The sequence below is a fragment of the Lonchura striata genome, chromosome 7 (genome assembly GCF_050655825.1).
Source record: "Lonchura striata isolate lonStrDom1 chromosome 7, ASM5065582v1, whole genome shotgun sequence".
Classification (NCBI taxonomy): Eukaryota; Metazoa; Chordata; class Aves; order Passeriformes; family Estrildidae; genus Lonchura; species Lonchura striata.
Genome location: NC_140709.1, coordinates 9,946,071 through 9,964,853, shown reverse-complemented (window position 1 = coordinate 9,964,853; position 18,783 = coordinate 9,946,071). Strand labels below are relative to the sequence as shown.

The 18,783-nt window shown below is 44.2% G+C and overlaps 1 protein-coding gene across 14 annotated transcripts in view; it reads left to right on the top strand.

Moving 5' to 3' along the window:
* Positions 1 to 18,783, top strand: part of KALRN (kalirin RhoGEF kinase) — a 477,147-nt gene that overhangs the window by 406,512 nt on the left and 51,852 nt on the right. For 10 of the 14 annotated variants that reach the window (XR_014956495.1, XM_085584162.1, XM_085584156.1 and 7 more), the window contains 3 exons: positions 13,636 to 13,919; positions 14,717 to 14,821; positions 18,189 to 18,284. Coding sequence is in view for 13 of the 14 variants with exons in the window: in XM_085584162.1 (XP_085440288.1) it covers positions 13,636 to 13,919; positions 14,717 to 14,821; positions 18,189 to 18,284 (485 nt within the window). In the remaining variant the exon portion in view is untranslated. The remainder of the gene's footprint in view (positions 1 to 13,635; positions 13,920 to 14,716; positions 14,822 to 18,188; positions 18,285 to 18,783) is intronic. The other 4 variants (XM_085584155.1, XM_085584152.1, XM_085584159.1 and 1 more) reach the window with 3 other exon arrangements.

Sequence of the window (18,783 nt, the reverse complement as noted above, 5' to 3'; positions counted from 1 at the left end):
CTAAAAATAGCATCAAGATACTTCTCAAGCACACCAGAACACTGTTGCAATTCATTCTAATTCTTGTCTGTTAACAGGCTTTATGAAAGCATTTTTATATTTGGCAAAAATTGCAACTTCTTTTCAAAAGAGAGGAATTGGTTGGGCAGTTAGTGATTACAGCAGGGATCTACAGATCCTGTGGTTTTCAGTTCAGTAAGGAAATCCAATTTTCTGCCAGTTTAGCCACTGCATCAGTTGCTATTGCAGAAGAGTTCAATTGCTAGTATTGCATCGCACAATCCTGTGTCATGTGAAGTTGCTTTTTTAATATAACTATAGAAACACATCTGGATGCTTTCTTTAAAAAGATGCATAGATCACAAGTAGGACTTCAAGATTTATTAGAAAATAATGAGATTACCTCTAATGTGATAAGCTTGAAATCATCTCCCTTGACCATCCTTTGCCATTGGGAACCACAAAACAAAAATTAATGTGTTTGCTCTTAGCTCCTGTTGTTTGATGTGGCTGTTTATGCTGAAATAAAAACTGGTCCTTGAATTAAGGGGAGTTAGTGCATCCCATTGGGTCTCCTGTTGAGTTTGACCTGCCTCGTGTTCCTTCAGCCTCTGTCCTGGAGCAGCCCCACAATGCTCTCCCCAGCAGGCTGAGAACTTGGGAATCACACACATTACCTGGGATTTGTTCATATAATTAGAGCAAGATATTAAAATATCTTCAGTGAAGTTCTAATGAGATTAAAAATAGAACCTGCAAGCTGAACTACAGCAGTTAACAATAGAACAGCCATAGGCTTTCTTCTATTTGATGGGGAGGAACCCATTATATACACTTCAGTTTATGTATTTGTCATTAATTTTTTTATAATGTAGCACACATAACATTATGTTGCAGAAAGTCCTGACTGGATTTTACTCCCTGACCTCCCAGTACTTCCAAATGGTTGTGGGTGCTCCTTTACTACACAGAAACCATGGCTACGTTTGGAAAATGGAAAAAGTGTGTCTCCTGTTGTGTGTGTTGCCACATGATGAATCAGTAATTGCTATTCTGTTGCCCTTATTGCACCCCAGTGCACTTGGTTGTCCTATATGGTACAGCCATTGCTAGTCCTGGAACAGCTCAGCAGCTTTGAAATCTTGGATCCCCTGGAAAATGACATTCCAGGCTGTGAAGTTCCATAAGAGAGTGAAGCTTGGGAGTGAGACCTGCTGGGAACCCATTAGCAAACATCATCCTGAGGAACCAGTAGGTGGTTTCTTCTGGAGATTATTATTTTTTGTATTGGAAGTAAGTGAAACATGGAAATTTAAAGTTGCTGTGTACAGGAAAGCACAAGTACAGTCTATGTATGAGTTTGTGAGCAAAGCTTCTTGTTCACTTGCACAAGAAAACATTGAAGTAAACATTTTGGAAAGTGATAGACTGTGGCTGACTGTGATGATAAGAGACTGGATTTAGTGACCATGGAGGTGTCGCTACCATTTTCTGAGAATTTTTCCATGTTAATTTTTTACATGGAGCAGGCAGCTCAGAGCACAGAAGAAAGCTGGGAGTGGCACATCCCCAGCTGCAGCTAAATCTTCTGAGAACACTTTCATGTTGTTGAGGCTTGCTGACAACTACAGCTATAGACTGTAGCAGCCAAGGACCTCATAGACTGTGTGGGGTTTTTTCCTCATCCCTTCGTAAGAAACATGCAGCTTTGGTGAGAAGAGGTTTCTCACATCCTCAAGACAAGTGGTACAACTGTAGCCTCTCTGAAAACACTTCACAGCTCAGTCAGCACTTAGAACCTTCCTTGAGGTCATGTAGGAAACCAGTGACCAGCTGAGCATCAGATCATCAGCAGTTACAGCTTCCAGACTGATACCCACCATTGACTGCAGCCTCTTTGTGGGCCTGCATGTCCTGGGGAGCATCATGCACGTGCCCCAGTCACCTTGTTCCAGGGTGCTGGTTGATTGTGGCCCGAGCAGCAGCTCCTGCTCCCGTGTGTGTCCCTGCTCATGGACTGCAGTCCTGAATCCAGTTTGTCCCTGCTGAGCACCCTGATGAACAAGGCTCAGCTCTGCTGCCACGGGAGCATGAGCCAAGGCAGGCCATGGGAAGTGTTGCACAACCAGCATAATTTCACCGCATGCTGAATAAATACACTTTTGAGGACTCTTTTGAAGAGATGTTGCCTAATTAATCCTGCAGGGGGTATAATATGTATATTTTTGAAATCCAGTTTTAGCATCGTGCAATTAGCTTTTATGGCCTAGGGATTCTGATTTAAGACATTCTTTAGTTACTAATGGTAATCTGTTTTAATTAGAAATGCAAATGTATTTTAGATCCAAATGTGTCTGAGTGGTACAATGTAAAATGATGATTCACAGTGAATACCATTGAAGTGCCTCAAGTCTGGTATTCTTTGTACCTTCTACAGTTTGAACTCTGAGGATCAACACAATGTTCAAACATCGCTCTCAGCTGAAGCATGTGGAGGCTGAATAGATTTCTTTAGGAAATGAAATAAATATTAATCAACATGGATTCTTTCTTGGATGGCAGAAGGAAAATTGTAGCTTTAGGCAAGAAGGAGTCAAATACTTTGAATGTTAGTGGTAACTTCAGCTCCACATTAGCAGAGCACAGCTCCTGCCAGGGTGCAGGTGCTGAGCAGAGGGCAGCATCTTAGTTGACTTTGTCTTAATATCAGAGAAATCACCCAGGCTTGAGCATTCCAGGCTGCTCATGGCAGGGCAGTAGCTGTGTTGCTGTAAAATTTGGTGTGGCAGTGCGGCTAAGACAAGTCTACAGCAAGGCAAGCTCCAGACAAACATTGAAAGGCTGATGTTTTCTGAATATTCACTGCAGTCACTTGTCCTGGAGATACTGAACTGTCAGGCAGGTGATATCTGTGATCAGATATCTTAAAATGCAGTAACAGGTCACCTGTATTTGACAAAGCCTTAGTAGAATCAAAGAACCCCTGCTACTAATCCTTGCTGTTGTGTTCAAGTGTTTCTTTTTCCTGTTTCCTTTGAAAGATGGAGACAAAAGAAAGTAACCACACATCAATAGAGAAGATGGCTTTTGTAGTGAAAGTTTATTGGACATGTTGTCTGGTAGAGCATTTTTACAGCTGTTTGTGATGAGACTTGGTGATGCAGAAGGGAATGAAGCACTTTATGTAGGGCACTTCTCCACATCTCTGCAAAGCTGGATGTAGATTTTTTTTTTCTGTAAGGAGCAATATGTAGGCACCATAAAAGCTGTGGGTGGCTCTGTGTGGCCCTTCAGAAGTAACAATCAATCAGTTTCTTAGGACTAGCCTCACTGGGAAGGCTGGTGTCTGGGTCAAAGCACTGGCACAGCTTCAGAGGACTGAGACCTCAGCAGGGTGCTGCAGACAGCGAGCTCTCCTGTTCCCATGTAGCAGATGCTCTCTGAGACTTCAAGTTCCTGTCCATCTTTCTTGCTGACGCAGATAGAGTGTAGTAGTGACTTTGTCACCTGAAATTTGATAAACTTGTTGACTGGCATCACAGGGAAGCTTCCTGACAGAGCTGCTCCCTGCCGAGCTGTCAAACGAAAAACCAAGACGCAGATTGCATGAGCCTGTTATATGGGACAGCAAATGGTGCTCTGGTTTTGCTGCTTAAGCTGAATGAATTAAAGCTTTCCACAAGCCTAACTGATAGTCTTGAATGTGCAGTTAAAAGTCTCCGAGCTGCTTAGCCATCTCCCTGTGCTGTGTTCAAAGAGCAAAGTGTCACAAGCACCAGCAGTTCTTATCTGTGTGTTCTATTTTCAAACCGCTGTTTGCATTGACTTCATCCATTCCTTCCTTTAATTCATCCCAATCAGTACCTTTGCTGTGAGCTTGTATTTTCTGCTGGTGTTTCTGGAGGACGAGGGTGTGGAGGAAGCTGCTTTGGGCACCAGCCCTGGAGGCTGCAGCTGCAGTGTGTCTGTTGTCAAACACCCCAACCTCGTTGTTCTTGGTGCTTACGTGGTGTCCGCTCCTGCCCTGCGCCACTTGCAACTTATCCTTATTCCGTTCTTTTCTTTTCAGGGGCTGTCAGAGCCTGAATAATTTAAGAGTGAACAAATGAGAGACGTTCATGGAGGACTCTGTTCTTACCTAGGCACAAATTGACAAGCATGTAGATTGCCTTGGGTTTCCACTGCACCTACCACAACTTTACTAAGAGAAAAGTCCCCTTTGCTAGACATCTGTGTCACTCTTGCTTAGTAAAGTTATTCAAGATCAGCGCCTTTGGAATTGGTTGGTAAATGGACAAAGACTTTCTCTTTGCTCGGAGCTCCTCACAGCCTCCAAGTACCAAAGAGAACTCCACAGCACTAGAAAGCAAGAGGCAGCTGCTGAATGTTGGAAGCTACTGCATTTGGCAAAAGAAGCTGATGCAAAGATGCACACAGTTGTGTTTGTTTGTTCTGCTTGTTTTCTGTGCTTTCCGAGCCCTCTGTGTGCCTGGAAAGTTTAATAACCAATCCCTTCTTTCTCAACATGCAGATTTTCTTCCTATCCCAAAAAACTTTGGGTTCCGTTCATGCTTTTTTTTTTATTTTTCCAATTCCAACTTTGTCACTGATACTCTTCTGTTGTTTCCGTGGAGAATTGTTTGGGTACATAGCCACAGCCTCCTTTGAGATAGGGAGACCTAAATATGAAACTCAAATATCATTGTCTTCCCTTCTCTCCCCCCATTTAGCAGAGTGGTCCACCTTGTCCCAGAGGTTGCTGACTTTAAGTGTAAGGCAGAGTTGACCTTAGCAATGATGTCATTTAACTGAGAAATTACTTCAAAATTCTTACAGTAGCTCAATTTGGAAGCTGCTGAATGAAGCTGACCCTTGACACTTCACAAAAGAATAAGGCTTGTGTTTTACTAACAGCTGCTTGGAAACCATGTGTAATAAAGTTTGTTTTTGTGCCCAACATCCAGGATAAAAGATGGCATTTGCCGACTCTGGTACCCTTACGCTCCCAGAAGAGCAGAACTGCTTTGATCAAAGTTTAAAAGTCTGCTTCTATGTGGGTGTCTAAGCATTTCACAGTTCCTTATGCTAAAAGTAACAGTGTACTTGCAAAGGCCAGCAAATGCTGCTCTCGTTCAGCTTCAAACACATTACATTTTCCTCCTTGTCATCCCATATAGCTTTTCATAAAATTTCAGGGTTAAAACTTTTTTTATGGAACATGCAAAAATCTCCCATCAGAATATATCAAGGGGGATTTTTGCTTCGTGTTTGGGGCTTTGTTATTTTTGCTGCTAGCGACACTTATTCTGGAAACTTCAGGGTTGGAGATTATTTTATTTTTGTCACAGAATGAGGACAGTGTAAATACAAAATGTAAAGTAGAACTGAGAGAAGTGCTTCAACAAGTTGTTTCACTACATTGAAATAAATGTTGATTTGTTCAAAAAAAAAAAAAAAAAAAAGAAAGCATGCCCTTTCTGGATCTTGTTAGTCTTGACTTTTTATTTCCTTTCTTTGCTAAAGAAATGTGTGTCTCTTGACTTCAGCAGCCTGCTCGCCCAGCTGTGAGGCATTACAGGAAGGCTGCTCCGACGTGTGCTCCCAGCAGATGTGTTGGACTTGCTGTCACTGTGCTTGGGGCTGGGCTGGGACCTGTGCTTGGCACAAACTCGAGGCAAGGGAAGGGGTGAATGAAGTCAAGTGCACACATATACTGTGTCTGGCCTCCAGCTCTGCTGTGTGGAGCAACTGCTCTATTTCTGAGCTTTTCCACACCTTTTTATTCAATAAAAGCCTATTCTAAAAAGATGTTGCTTCAAGGTTCCCCTGAAGGTATGTTACTGCCCTGCCTTGACTCCTGTCTCACAGTGTCTTAGGATAGGAGCTAGCTAGGAGTATCTCACCAACAGGTTGGTGGATTCTCTCTGAATATTTGTCCTATTATTTTTACTGTGAATTCACAGCAGCTTATGTGGGTGCTCAGATGGGACTCTGAAGCAGGATGAATTAGACTGGTACATGGAGACAAAAAGGCTCAAACAAGCCAGAGAAGTTGTAGCCCCCCATAGCAGTTGTAAGCTGTTCTGTGGAAACCCCTTCCAGAGCAGGACACTCAGAGGGATGGACTTCAGGTGTTCCAGCTGCTTTTCAAGCACTTGGTGCCACTGGGCTGAGATGAACACTTTCCTGAGGGTCTCTTTGGAGGCACAAACACATGTTCTGCCTTCATGTTTAGCCTTCTGCTTCAGCAGCAGCTCCTGAGTTAAACTGGGTTTCCTTTCTGGAGGAAATGAGACCCTGCCCTATCTTCACCTGAGGACTCATCTTGCTCTTTTCCCCTTGCCCCCTCTGTGGTCACCTCTGATAAAAGCCTAGATCCACATGAAGCAGTAAATACAACAGAGACCTCCTGCATTTGTTCCTCTCACTAGGTGCTCTTGGACAGTACTGAAGTCATGTTTTACTTCAGGAGGCTCTCTCTCTCTGTGCCTTCCCCTTGTGCTGTTGCTGTCCCTGGAGACCCAGCTAGCTCGTTCAGCACGCTCTCAGGATTTCAGTAACTTTTCTAGCAAGGTCTCTGGGGGCCATGCGCCTCCTTGCTGTTTCTCCAGGCTTTTGGTTTTGTCTCACTCTTTGAAACTTTCCCAGAACTGCCGTGACTTTTCTCTGACCTCCAGGAACTGCAGCTCTGGAGCCCTGACACTCCGACTGGCACAACGAAGACCTGGAGACTATGGATGTCAGCTTTCCCAGCACATGCTGGATGGAAGCTGCATCTGAGCAACACCAGCTAAAAATAAAAGCTATTCAACTGAAGCTAATGGCAGCTTGCCACGAGTTATTGCTCATTAAAGCGAATTGACAGATGCTTAACTTCAGCTAATCATTCCCTGCTGCGAGATCGGCCTGGTATGAAGTGTACTCAAATGTGGGAAGGGGACTTACAATAACTAAATTTAGCTGAGGGTATAATTTCCTCGGACTCCCTCTGTAGTTAATGGCAAGAGAGAAGCTCCTACGGGGCGTGTCCCACTCTGCAGAGCCCTTGGGCAGAGTGTGCACAGCTCCTTGACTGCCGAGAGCAGGAGATGAAGCTGCTGCCTGCCACAAAAATGAGTGGCTCCAAGTGACAGTGTTTACTCACCCCAGCTGGGTGAGTGCTTGTTTTCCTCACATTAGGTTTCAACCTGAAGTAGTGATCAGAAAGTTGACTATTGAAGCAAACAGATCGGTGACCGTTTTCCAAAAGCAAAACCCATTTGTACAATCCCTCTGGAGCATCCCCTGCTTCGCAGCATGGTTAAAGGGAATTCTGCAGATCATTCTCTATCCCAAAGCAGCTCTTCTTTCATAATTCCAAGAAATACCAGCTATTCAATAGCAAAACAGTGTATTCTAAATGTTGTGTGAATAATTTAGATTCTAGTCCTTTTTTTTCCCCTGTTCTTTGGAAGTTAGTCATGTTTGCATGCTTGGCAGTGAAACAGAAAGTCAGATTTTGAGGTTTTACATTACAGTGATCAGAAAGTTTGTCCAATATGTCTGTTGCTTCCAATATTGCACTAGAAACTTTTTTTATAAAATATTTAGCTCCATATCGTTATTCTTGAGTTTGGACAGAGGTAATTTCATCCATGTAAGTGGAGTTGTGAGAATCCTGCCAGATTGATTTGTACCCTTTGATATTACTTCCAGCTTGAAGCTTCAGATGATACTCCCAGGACACAAACAGAAAATTCAATTGAACCTTTTCAATTTACTCATTTCCAGGAGATTATGAAGTTAGGGAGAACAATCTCTGAACAAAATCTGCATTTAAATTTCAATGGCATAGTTTGAACGTGTCTGTACCCTCTGGTGTGAGGCTCTCTCCTACATGGTCAATCTCATATTTAGCTTGAGCTGGAGCACAGGGCAGCTCTGTGGTTGGACACGTGTGGAGCTGCTGAGCAGAGCTGGGAGCAGATGGAAGTCTCCAGGGCACGTTTTGCAATTCCATTGTGAAAGTTTAATGTACTTCCAATCTAAAGGGTTTTTCAAACCAGTTGTCCTCTGTCTTTGTCTGACATGGGCACTGAAATTTTGCTTGTGTTCATTTATATTCTTCACTAGAGCCTTTTTCAGAGGATGTGTTTGAGGAGACAACTTATCTGTTGACATTAGAAGTTGTAAGATACATTATTTACACTGTTAACACCTAGTGTTTTTACTAGAGGAATAGCTGTAAAGTGCCTTTGTATTATCCAGATGTTGTTGCCTCCCAAACTTTTGCAAATCCATGCCAGGTTTTACAGGCAGAATGGGCTTTAACACTAAAACCAGGACCAGTACTGTCATCTGCCTAAGCCACAAAGTTTTGTAACTCTGACTCATGCCAATAAAAATGTTTCACTGAGTATGTTTTGGACATTTTATACAAAAGCACAGAAGAGACCAGAGGAGCAGTGTTCATACCTCGTTCTGCCATCTTTGCATCCATCAGGTAGAGCTTTAGTCCCAAATCCCTTGAGCAGATCCAAGGGGATTCTCAGAGCAGCATTTCCCAAGGGAGAGTATAAAGCTTCACGGGACTGAGAACTGTGTACTGAAACCTGCAGGCTGAATGATCTTGGAGGTGCTCTTGGAAAAGGCAGGAGAAAGTGCATTTTGATGGTTTAGATGGTTCTTATTTGTTTAGTGTGAAATACTAACATAGAGGCTTTGTGCACAGGGTGAATCTAGATGGTTCCTACTTTCCAAGATTTTTTGGGATGGAGATTCCCATTCTTTAAGAAATTTACTCGAGTATAGACTGAGTTAGTCTTTTACCCACATCTGATTAAATTCTGTCTTTGTCCCAAGTTGTGACAGAAACCACTGAATGTGAAATGGGCTCTATTTAGCACAGCAGAGGTGATTTATGTGTTCATCAATCAGATTGTCATTATTAGCTTTCATTCACAAGTGGTATTATCTCTGAAAAATAAAAATTGTTGATTTAAATGCACATGCTAGTAGGACTTCGGAGTTCCCATTCTGGCTCATTTTCTTTTACTTTTGTGGAAAAATATATTTCTCTCAGGCTCTTTCTCTAGGATGTAAATGGAGCCACAGATAAATCAGAAAATAATTCACCTCACTTAAAGCAAGACTGTGCCCTGCTCTAGTGTCCTATTTTTATAGCTATATTCTATCTTCTGGTTATAGACACATATTTCTTTCCTATCCTTTATGATTTGTCATTATTATGTATCAAATAGAGTAGACTGATGTTTTCTTCTGAGTTGCTCTGAGAAGCCTTTTCCTTTCCCTGTTAGAGCTGAGGTTCTACAAAGGAGTCTAGTGCTGCCTGAGCCTGATCAGACAAACCTCCCTCCCATGTGTGCTCTGGGGAACAGGGAGGTAAAAATAAAATGCCTTGTATTTATGTTCCAACAGGAATTCCTGCTGACTCAAAACCAGGTCTATGAGATTTTTGTTTTCCTCTCATCCAAGGTTGCACAGAACTGGAACCTTCTATTTTTCAAGTACAAGAGCTGTGCTTTTACAGATGTCTGTTCATTTGACCAACAACAACAAACATTTAATGGCTGCAGCAGTGCAGAAGCTCTGAATGTTAAAGCCCTTTAGTCTGGCTGAGTATCTCTCACAGTCCTCTTGCCAGAAGTTTCTTGGAGGTTTGCTTAGGAGTGTTTTGGAAACCATCATTTCTTCTGTCTGAACGAATGGTTTGGCCAGGAAATTAATCTAGCCACACGAGTCTGCTGACCTCCCTGCACCCGTTTTGCTTCACCAAATACCTTTTTTTAGTGGTGTGTCCTGGGACATTGGTGGGAGGACAGCTCCTCATGGCAGACCTGCTGCAGCGTGGGGACAGCTGCTGCTCCGCTGTTGTTTGCGGGCAGCAGCAGCTGCCTCAGTTATCACACAGTGAGCTGCTGCATCTTTCCCAGAAGCTCTCTGGCTTTCCTTAAACAAACTGTTTCCAAAGAGCTCTACTAATGCAGTTTGCAAAGCACATACGTGCTAGTGCTTTGCAGGAAGAGCACGGTAACGTGTCCTCCTCTTCCGCTCGATCCACCTGGTGTCAGGGTCTCGGGCCAGTATCAGGTGTCATGATTAATGTGTTTATGGCCATATGTGCTGCAGAAGCAGAGCTCACGTGGCTGAGGAGGTTGGCTGCCTGCTGGCAGATTTTTTTTGTGTTTCTTGTTTCTCTCATTTTGTGAGCTCTGCTCTTCCTTGAGTTCCAGTCCTGCCTCTGCAACCATGTTGGTGTGACCTGCTTTATGTGCAAAGGAGATCATTCTCAGCAGGGCTGGCAAACTGCAAATGTGACGTGCTCACAAATTTATCCAAATTTGCAGTTCCTTTGAAAAAGAAAAAAAAAAGGTTATGAACATTGTGTGTGAATTCTCGATGTGGCTTTTGGATAAGGCATGTTTGCTATTAGTGGGAATTGGTATGGGTGAGATGGAAGTGCTTTTTACCAGTGTAGAGTGTGGGCAGAGATAAGTCACCCAACATCAAAGGGCTCTCGTGGTGGCTGGGGAGAAGGGAAATTCATGCCAGCTTTTCTGTCCCACCTCTCTGCCTGTTGCCCAGCCAGCAAACTGCCTTACTAGGCAAAATAAGGCCATGTTTCCAGTCTTGGTTGCATGGGTCAGGCAAAGCTTGGGTTCTGTCCCAGATGCCTTACCATGCTCAGCCTGGGCAGTTCAGCAAACAAGGAGGAAGAAGGGGACTTCATATCTGACAGGGTTGCATGGCATGACCAGGATGTAGTAACCCTTTGGTAAACAGCCTTTTTCATCACCAAAGGCATGACCTTGAGCAGGAAAATCCAGAGCCTTTTTCAGGTGAGATTGGACAGTGTTAACAGCCTCCCTCTGCAAACCTGTGGGTTGGCTTTTGTTACGGCTGGTGGCTCTGAAGCTCTGATGTTCAGTCTACAGAGGGTTCCTGGCTTTGGGTGTCAAAATTATTACAAGCAGGCAGGGTGGGCTGTGGCCAGCTTGGGACTGGGACTGTTTCTGCCCACGTGCTGCCTTCCTGGGAGTGACAGGATTACTGACCATCTCTTCCCCAGGACAGCTGAGCAAAGAGTGCCATGGCAGGAGAGGTGCTGTGTGTCTGTCTGTGCCCCAGCTGTGGCTGTGCTGCTGGGCAAGGGAGAGGGAGGCAGCAAGGCTGGGGCATGACCCTGCTGGTAAAACCCGGGCTGTTTCCTGCTGGGAAGAGAGGTCCCTGTCCCTTCACAGGAATCAGGGTTCCTGGACTTGGCCCTGTCTTGAGCCCACTGGGCTGAGATAGGATTGCCATCTCAGTAACAAACCCTTGGGGTTATCTCAGGCTTCATTAGCCTCCAGTCAGCTCCCTTCCCTTCCCAAGAGTTAAACCGGCAAAATGCTGTGGACTGGAGGTGGGGGTTGGATTGTGTTACTTACAAGGTGTAGTAAAAACCTCTCTGTACATCAGCTGAAATGTGGTGAGATCAACTCATCCTTGGTTCTCCTCAACCTCCCCCTGAGCCCAGTCCCCAGCAAAGGCAGCGAGTCTGTGATGCCGCCACTCCCCCCAAATCATCCCTGGAGTGGCAGCCCCACAGAGCACTCATTTCTCCTTCTGACTGCAGCCCAGCTCCCTCTGCTGCAGTAATTCCCAAAGTTAATCCTCCTGCAGTAGCAGTGGGAGCACGGGCACCTCAGGGCACTCCTCTTGGCAAAGCCCTTTGGCCAAGAACCCTCCAGCTTCCCCCACCACCTGTGGGGCTTTCAGTGCTGCCAGTGGCACGAGGGCACTTGGAAAATCAAACCCACCATGGTGAAACCCTGCATTTTGCTGACGCAAGGCGCACTGATAAACTTGCAGAGCATCTCGTGGAGCCTGCCAGGGAGAGCTATCCAAAGCCTATTGAGTGGAAGATAAGCTGGCTCCTGACAAACATTATCTGTCACTCGTTGATTTAGTGCTACCTCCTGTACATGAAATAACATCAGCAGGAGCTGGCTAAACCCAGGCCTTTTGGAGATAAGAGTGCTACTTTGCCCTTACAGAGGAATGCCAGAAAATCCCCAGCAGCTCCACCTGGGATCAGCTCCACCTGGAACCCGTCCTCCTCTCAGTTCCTCTTGCACTCATTCCTTTTGTCAAAAAACAGATGATTGAGATTTTCTTCTTGTCTGGAAAGTGAACTTTGACTTTCTCTAACTTGTTAAAATTATTTCTGTATGTTCTAGAATTTAACCTTTGACCTCAGGTATGTAATAACTTACCGGTTCTTCTGACTGGTGCTGGGTTTGGCTATAAAACATTCTCTCATGGTCTGCATTGTGCAAGCTGGCAGACAAGGCAGGATGCCTCCATGCACAGACAGCTGCAAGCAGCAGCTCTGCCCAGAGGGGATGTGATCTCTTCATGCAGGTAGCAGGAGCCAGCTTCTAAAACAACAGAGGTAATGATTCTCTGCAAGAGTAGCTCTTCCTCAACATATGTACAACCCAGCATCTCTAGTGGTAATCATTGCTGAACTGAGAATATCTGGATGCAGCAGTCTGTTTTCATGTGTTGCAACTTAGTTTTTTGGTCTCTGCTGGGGCAGATAAAAGATTCAGAGATAACAATGTAAAAATGTTTAATCACATCAGTTGGCTCTTCTCTGATGTACAGCCTGAGATGTTTCTTACAGGAGTGTGACAGCTTCTGAATTTTGTATAAAAACCTTCATCTTAAACTGTGTGGGATTAAACATCTCAGACCCTGATAGGGAGGGAAGGGGAGGGAGTTGCCTTGACATGGTTTCAGAAAGTTGAAAGCAGGGCACTTATTCCTGAAGGGCAATTTGGAAATCTTTGAGTAACTTGTTTGGTTTTGAAGCCTTACTGTCACTGGCACATCTTTGGTCTGTTGCATTTGGGGGGAGTATAGAAGGTTGCAGTCCTTTCTAAGGTGCCAGTCTGAACATGTGTATCAGTAACTGAGGTTGGAGGTAGTTCAGCAGAACCTCCTGCTTCTATATAATGAAACTAATTTTTTAATTTTAAAGCTTATAGAGAGTTTCCTTTGGTTTGAACAGTTTGTCATCTTTTGTAATTGTTCATTCCAGTTTCTTAGTTGTAGCAAATTTGTGAACTCTTCTGACAGATTGCTTTCAGAGGCAAAGGAGATAATTTAAGGTGCTTCGAAGTTAATAAGTAGTCTAACTAAATCATGTCATTGGGGTCGGGAAACAGCTGAGAAACAATTATGGAACCTGACAATGTGTTGGTGGCTGTCAGGTCTCCTGTAGTAATCTCCTTTTCGTGCTTATTTTCTTCCTGGCAATTCACAATGAAATTGTGGGAAGAAGCTGAGAAATTCAGCACTTAGGGTGAAAATCAGGCTTCCATAAAAAAACCTGAATAAAACCCTGCATATAAAAAACTCCACCGTCTGCAATCTTTCATAAGGACAGATAGTGTGTTAGGAAATGAGAGAGGTGTGTGAGATTGTGGGAAATGCCTATTGCAGGGCATGTTCCTCTCTCTGGTATGCAGTAAAGGTTGCACAAAGTCCATAGGTCGTGAAGCCTTCCCCCCGGGCTGTGCTCTGGTGCTCGGTGCTGCGGGCGGCTGCGGGGTGCTGGGATGAAGTCTCACCTGCGCCGTTTCCTTGCAGACGCGTATTCGGCCTCTGCCAACGACAACGGGGGCAAGTCTGACTCAGTGGCCAACTTACAACCTCAGCCATCCCTCAACTCCATCCAGAGCTCCCCGGGCCCCAAGCGCTCCACCAACACCCTGAAGAAATGGTTGACCAGTCCCGTGCGCCGCCTGAACAGCGGGAAGACCGAGAGCCACATCAAGAAACAAAAGAAGGTGCGAGATGGCAGGAAGAGCTTTGACCTTGGCTCACCAAAGACTGGAGATGAAACCACTCCTCAAGGAGACAGCGCAGATGAGGTGTGTGTTGCTGTGTGTTGCTGTGTGTTGCTGTTTGCTGTGGCAAATACCGTGTATCTCCTCCATGGGGCATGAGTCATGCTGGAGTAAATGCAGCTCTCCTAGGGTCTGGAGGGAACAGCGAATCATAGGTAAAATTGCATTCTTGCAAACAGCTTTAGGATCCAAAGAGCAATGGAATATATAATGAATAGTGCTTCACAGTTTGCATATATTATTGTCCTTTGATTAGTTTTTTAACAGCCTATTAGAAAGCTGCCATGGACAGAAATGAAGTTATTCTTGAGCAGCTGCTATCACTTTTTGCTGAGTTCATATCACCTTTATGCTACCATGGCAGTGTAATTCCTTAATGAAAGAAGATACTCAGAAATAGCCATGTCTCTGTTAAATCTGCTATGTAGCTCTACCTGCATTTTTTCTGCAGGCATGTTCTCCACCAGAATGGCACTTTCCTGAGAAAGTGAATGAGGAATTAAAAGCCAAAAATGCAGAAGATACTAACTGAACAGAAATAAGAAGAATGCATTTTAGAAACTTTACATCAAACAGTTTTTATTTAAATGAAAAAGCTATTATTCTGTCAGCATACAGACAGATGTAGCTGCCTTAGCTCTATGAATGACCTATAAACTGTATCTGTAAGCCTTAGAATGCACTTGGATTAACCAAGCAAAACCTTATGTCTTTACTGCTTCTCTTTCATTACCTGCAGTTCCCTCTATTCAACACAATATTGAACTGAAAAGATAAAAGAATCCTGTCCCTGTCTCTAATTATATTTAACTTTTCTTCAGAAGAGCAAGAAGGGTTGGGGAGAAGATGAACCAGATGAAGAGTCTCACACACCTCTTCCTCCTCCTATGAAGATTTTTGACAATGATCCAACCCAAGATGATATGGTAAGGCCTCCCTTACTACATAATTTTTCTGTTTGAGTGCATTTTTCGCATAGCTACATCACAGTGGTTTCGTAGTGGCCTTCTGGTATCAAGGGCCTAGACTTGTGGTCATAAGAGTCTCCTGAGTGCAAATCATGATCTAATACCTTTCTCCAAGTGGATTTACAAACAGTGCTAGATAAGCAATTTAGCCTTGGCATCCAGTTTCATGGCAGGTCGATGGTGTGGCTGTGCTGTGTGTGCTCAGAAACTCCCTTCAGATCAATAATGCGAGTTTGCTACGTCTGTTTGAAAAGTGCTGCTGGTGTCTGGCTGTAGCAGTGGAAATGGTGTTTGGTGGCACCATGCTGGTGGTGGCAGCTCTCTGACATGAAGTCAGGATTTGATGTGGCAACTGGCCCTTTGGCTTGCAGAGCCCTGTGTTGGACTCGGGGTGAGAACATGTGAATGAGACAGTGGTTTGCATTCACAGCCAGTCCTGTCTGTACCTGTCCCCCACCCTTTCCTGGTGCTGTCATCTCCCTTGTAGAAAACCATCCTCCTGTTTTGCAGTTTCCTGCATTCCTGCTGGCATCTGTTTTTAGCACTGCCACTTCTGTATTGCTGTCCTCTGATTGTAATTGCTGCAGGCAAAGAGGCAAGGATAGGAGAGATTAATAAATTGTCAGGAAAGAAAAACCAAAACAACCCAGAATGTTCTTGGGGAAGGTTCAAGCAGAAGTTTGGAAATACAGAGAGAGGAGGATGTAAATATTTCTGGGACTCAAGGAGCAGAGTGATGGAGTAAGGGATTTGGGGGCTTGCTGCTAATCTGTCAGGAAATGTTATGACATTGTGGTGGCAGCAGGAGCAGAAGGGAGCAGCTGGAGCTGTGGACTCCTGCCCTGGGAGTGCTCTGTGTGCTCATGGCTCTCTGCTGAGGGACAGAGGCAAAAGGTCCATGGAGCAGAGCCCTGGTGGATCCATGCCCAGCACAACTGCTCCTGGCTTGTTCCCCATGGTGTTAGCTAAATGTTTGGGGCTTCATTTGCTTTTTGCTTTTGGGGGGATGGTTTTATTTTGTTTTTTTTTTTTTTAAAGAAAAACAGAAGTGCTGCAGCTCAGGTCACTGTTTTTGGTGTCCAACATGCCATGTGATTTCAATATTTCTTGAATACATTTCTGACAGCATAAATGTCAGGGAACTAAGCTGTTTCCTGCTTCAGATGTCTGAGCTTTACAGAGTGTTTTGGCATCCTTTTTCTTCACCCACTCCTAAAACAGAAGATTAAATAGAGCAAGATGCATCTGAAATCCCTTTTTGCCTCGTGTTTTTCTTGCCCTATTCAACTTTTTCTCAGAGGGGTAAAAAACTTAAGCCCATAGGGTCCTGAATTTCCTGGCACAGGAGCATCGTATTAGCAATGTTTGAGCCATGCTGGAGCTGAAAGCACTCTAATGGTGTTAATTTGAGCACAGTGTCCTGTTCATGTCCTCCCTCTGTGCTTGCAGGCATGGGCTTAGGCTGGACCAGCAGCAGAAGTGTGGGCCAGTAGTTGTGGTAGGTAGGAGATGTCTGCATGTATGGGAGGTGACACTTTTCCCTGAGTCCATCTGCCAGGCAGCAGTAATTGTGCCTCACTGCTCCTGGGGGCTCTCATAAAGACAAATTGCAAGATCTTTTTATATTAGAAATTCATCATTTGCTTCCTGAGGAATAGAAATACTGGATTTCTATTTCCCCCACTCAAAGCAGACCCTTGTTGATCACAGAAGTTTTATTTAACCCTGAAATTCTTGTAGACAGCAAATGTTTTTATGCTTCCTTCTGAATCCTACAGTTATTTACTTTTCAGAGATATTGAGCAATTTCAGTTAAAATAAGTGAGGGCAACAGCTGTTTAATGCCTCCAAAAATTGGACTCCTCCTGCTAGAATGGCTGTGTTTGGCAGTCATCATCCATGTATTTGTCCAGTATCTCTTCAAAGTCCTTATTTTCAGTCTTTTTTTTTTTCCTAGACACGTCTGTCTGCATTGCAGGTGAAACAGGCAGGCTGAGTTTTTTACATTAGTATGAGATTCCTGCATAACCAGCCTAATTCCTCAATTACCAGCCTGATTGCCTGTAGTTTTTGTTGTTGTTGCAATTAGAACTGTTGATTAGATGTAATATTTGTGAAAGACAACTTGATGCAGTGTGTTCATGTTTCTGTTCTGTCACAAGGCTTCTGCTTAGGATTAATCTCCTTTGCTCCTTTTGTTTTTTCCTTCTGCTGGGCATGTGTCACTCAACAGGAGCAACCTCCCCAAAGGACTGCTGAAAAGGGTGGCCAGCTGCCTAATTCCTGCCATCCCATTTCCCCATCTCCCTCCCCAGCACTGCTAAATCTCAGATGGGTGTTCACTGGCACCTGCACAGTGACTTCACTGAAATAGTTGCCCTCCACAATGCTTTCAATAAGCAGCTGAGGGATGAATAAGCTTTTTCATAATTTATAAAAATTTATCCATGCTTTAGTCTGTGTCAGCCTGACATCAAAAGGAGGTTGTCCAAGGGCTTGTAGTTTTAGTCAGTGCTCGTATTGCCTTCAGAAGAGATGTGTGTACAGGTGAGCTAATAGATCCCAATTCCCACAGCTGTCAAGTGGGTTTTGGTGTTCAGACTGAAGCTTCTTAGGACAGCAATCAAGGGGTGATATGCCCTTGTAGAGCAAAAATCTTAAACTAAAACAGAGATTTTGTGCCCTCCAGTGCCAGGTACCCAGAAGAGGTGAGACATGTAGGGGTGTTTTGTCTCCAGTGGTTGCAGAGAGGGGACAGAAGAGTTACAAATTTTAGATGACTGAAGTTGCATGAGTGGGAGATGTCATCCGAAGTTCGTTTGGAGTTGCAATTGATCTGTGAGAAAAGGATGGGGGATGATTTGTTCCCCCCTTCCTCCCTCCCCTACTGCCTGAAATGCCATGTGTACCTTGTGCTTAACTGCTTTTATCAAATATGCATGTAGGGGGGAGGGGGTAATTTCTTACATTTGCAGTAGGAAAATCAATTTTCTGGAGCCTGTAAGACCATAGATGGCCTTAGAAGGAGGAACCAACTTCAAGAGAATTGTAACCTGTTTGTAAATGAACTTCAGTTCTTTGATGCTGTTCCCTGGTTCCAGTCTTGGAGCTGCTGCAGGGAGATGTGCAGCCAGAAGTGGATGGCAATTCCATGCTTGTCTGACACAGCAGCACTCGCTCACCTGACCTGCATGTGTCCCTCACCCTCCAGCTGCCCTTCCGTGCTCCTTCTCCTGGCTCAGAAGCTTCTTCACTGACCGCTTGGTTTCCTTCTCCCTTCTCATCCTGCTAACTTGCTTTTCCTTTGCCACCTGGTGTCTTGCAGTCCTCTTCTTTGCTAGCTGCTCGACAGAGCTCCTCCGATGTCCCAACTGCTGCGGATCTTGTCAGTGCAATAGAAAAGTTGGTCAAAACTAAACTGGTAAGTTTAGTGTTGTGAAAACTGTGTACACAACAGGCCCAACGTGACTCTAAGGAAGGGCTTTAAAAGCTACCTCTTGTTCTGGTTTCCTTGCTTTCTACCTTCATCTGCTCTGCTTTTATTAACCTTGTGTGCTCTGCTTCTCAGTAGTGTCCAATATTTTGCTCTGCTGTGAGATGAAGTCTACATCTCACATAGGCTCTGTGCTGCATAGTCAAAAGTCACTTCTGCAGTGGGTTTTGCAGAGCATGAGCTACTGTACTGCACAATTTCTGGGGTCTTGTTAGTATTCAAATATATTACACAGTGGGATGTTTTGTTTGTTTTAAAACGTGTTCTGAGGCGCAGGGGTTTTACTACTCAGTGTGAATTTTTTTGGTGTTCTGGTTTTGATGAAAAGACTCTCAAAAGAGAAGAACTGCTTGAAGTATCACAGCTGTACTTTAATTTTACAAAGATTCATGTGTCACTTTTAATCTGCTTTGTCAACTCTTTCTTG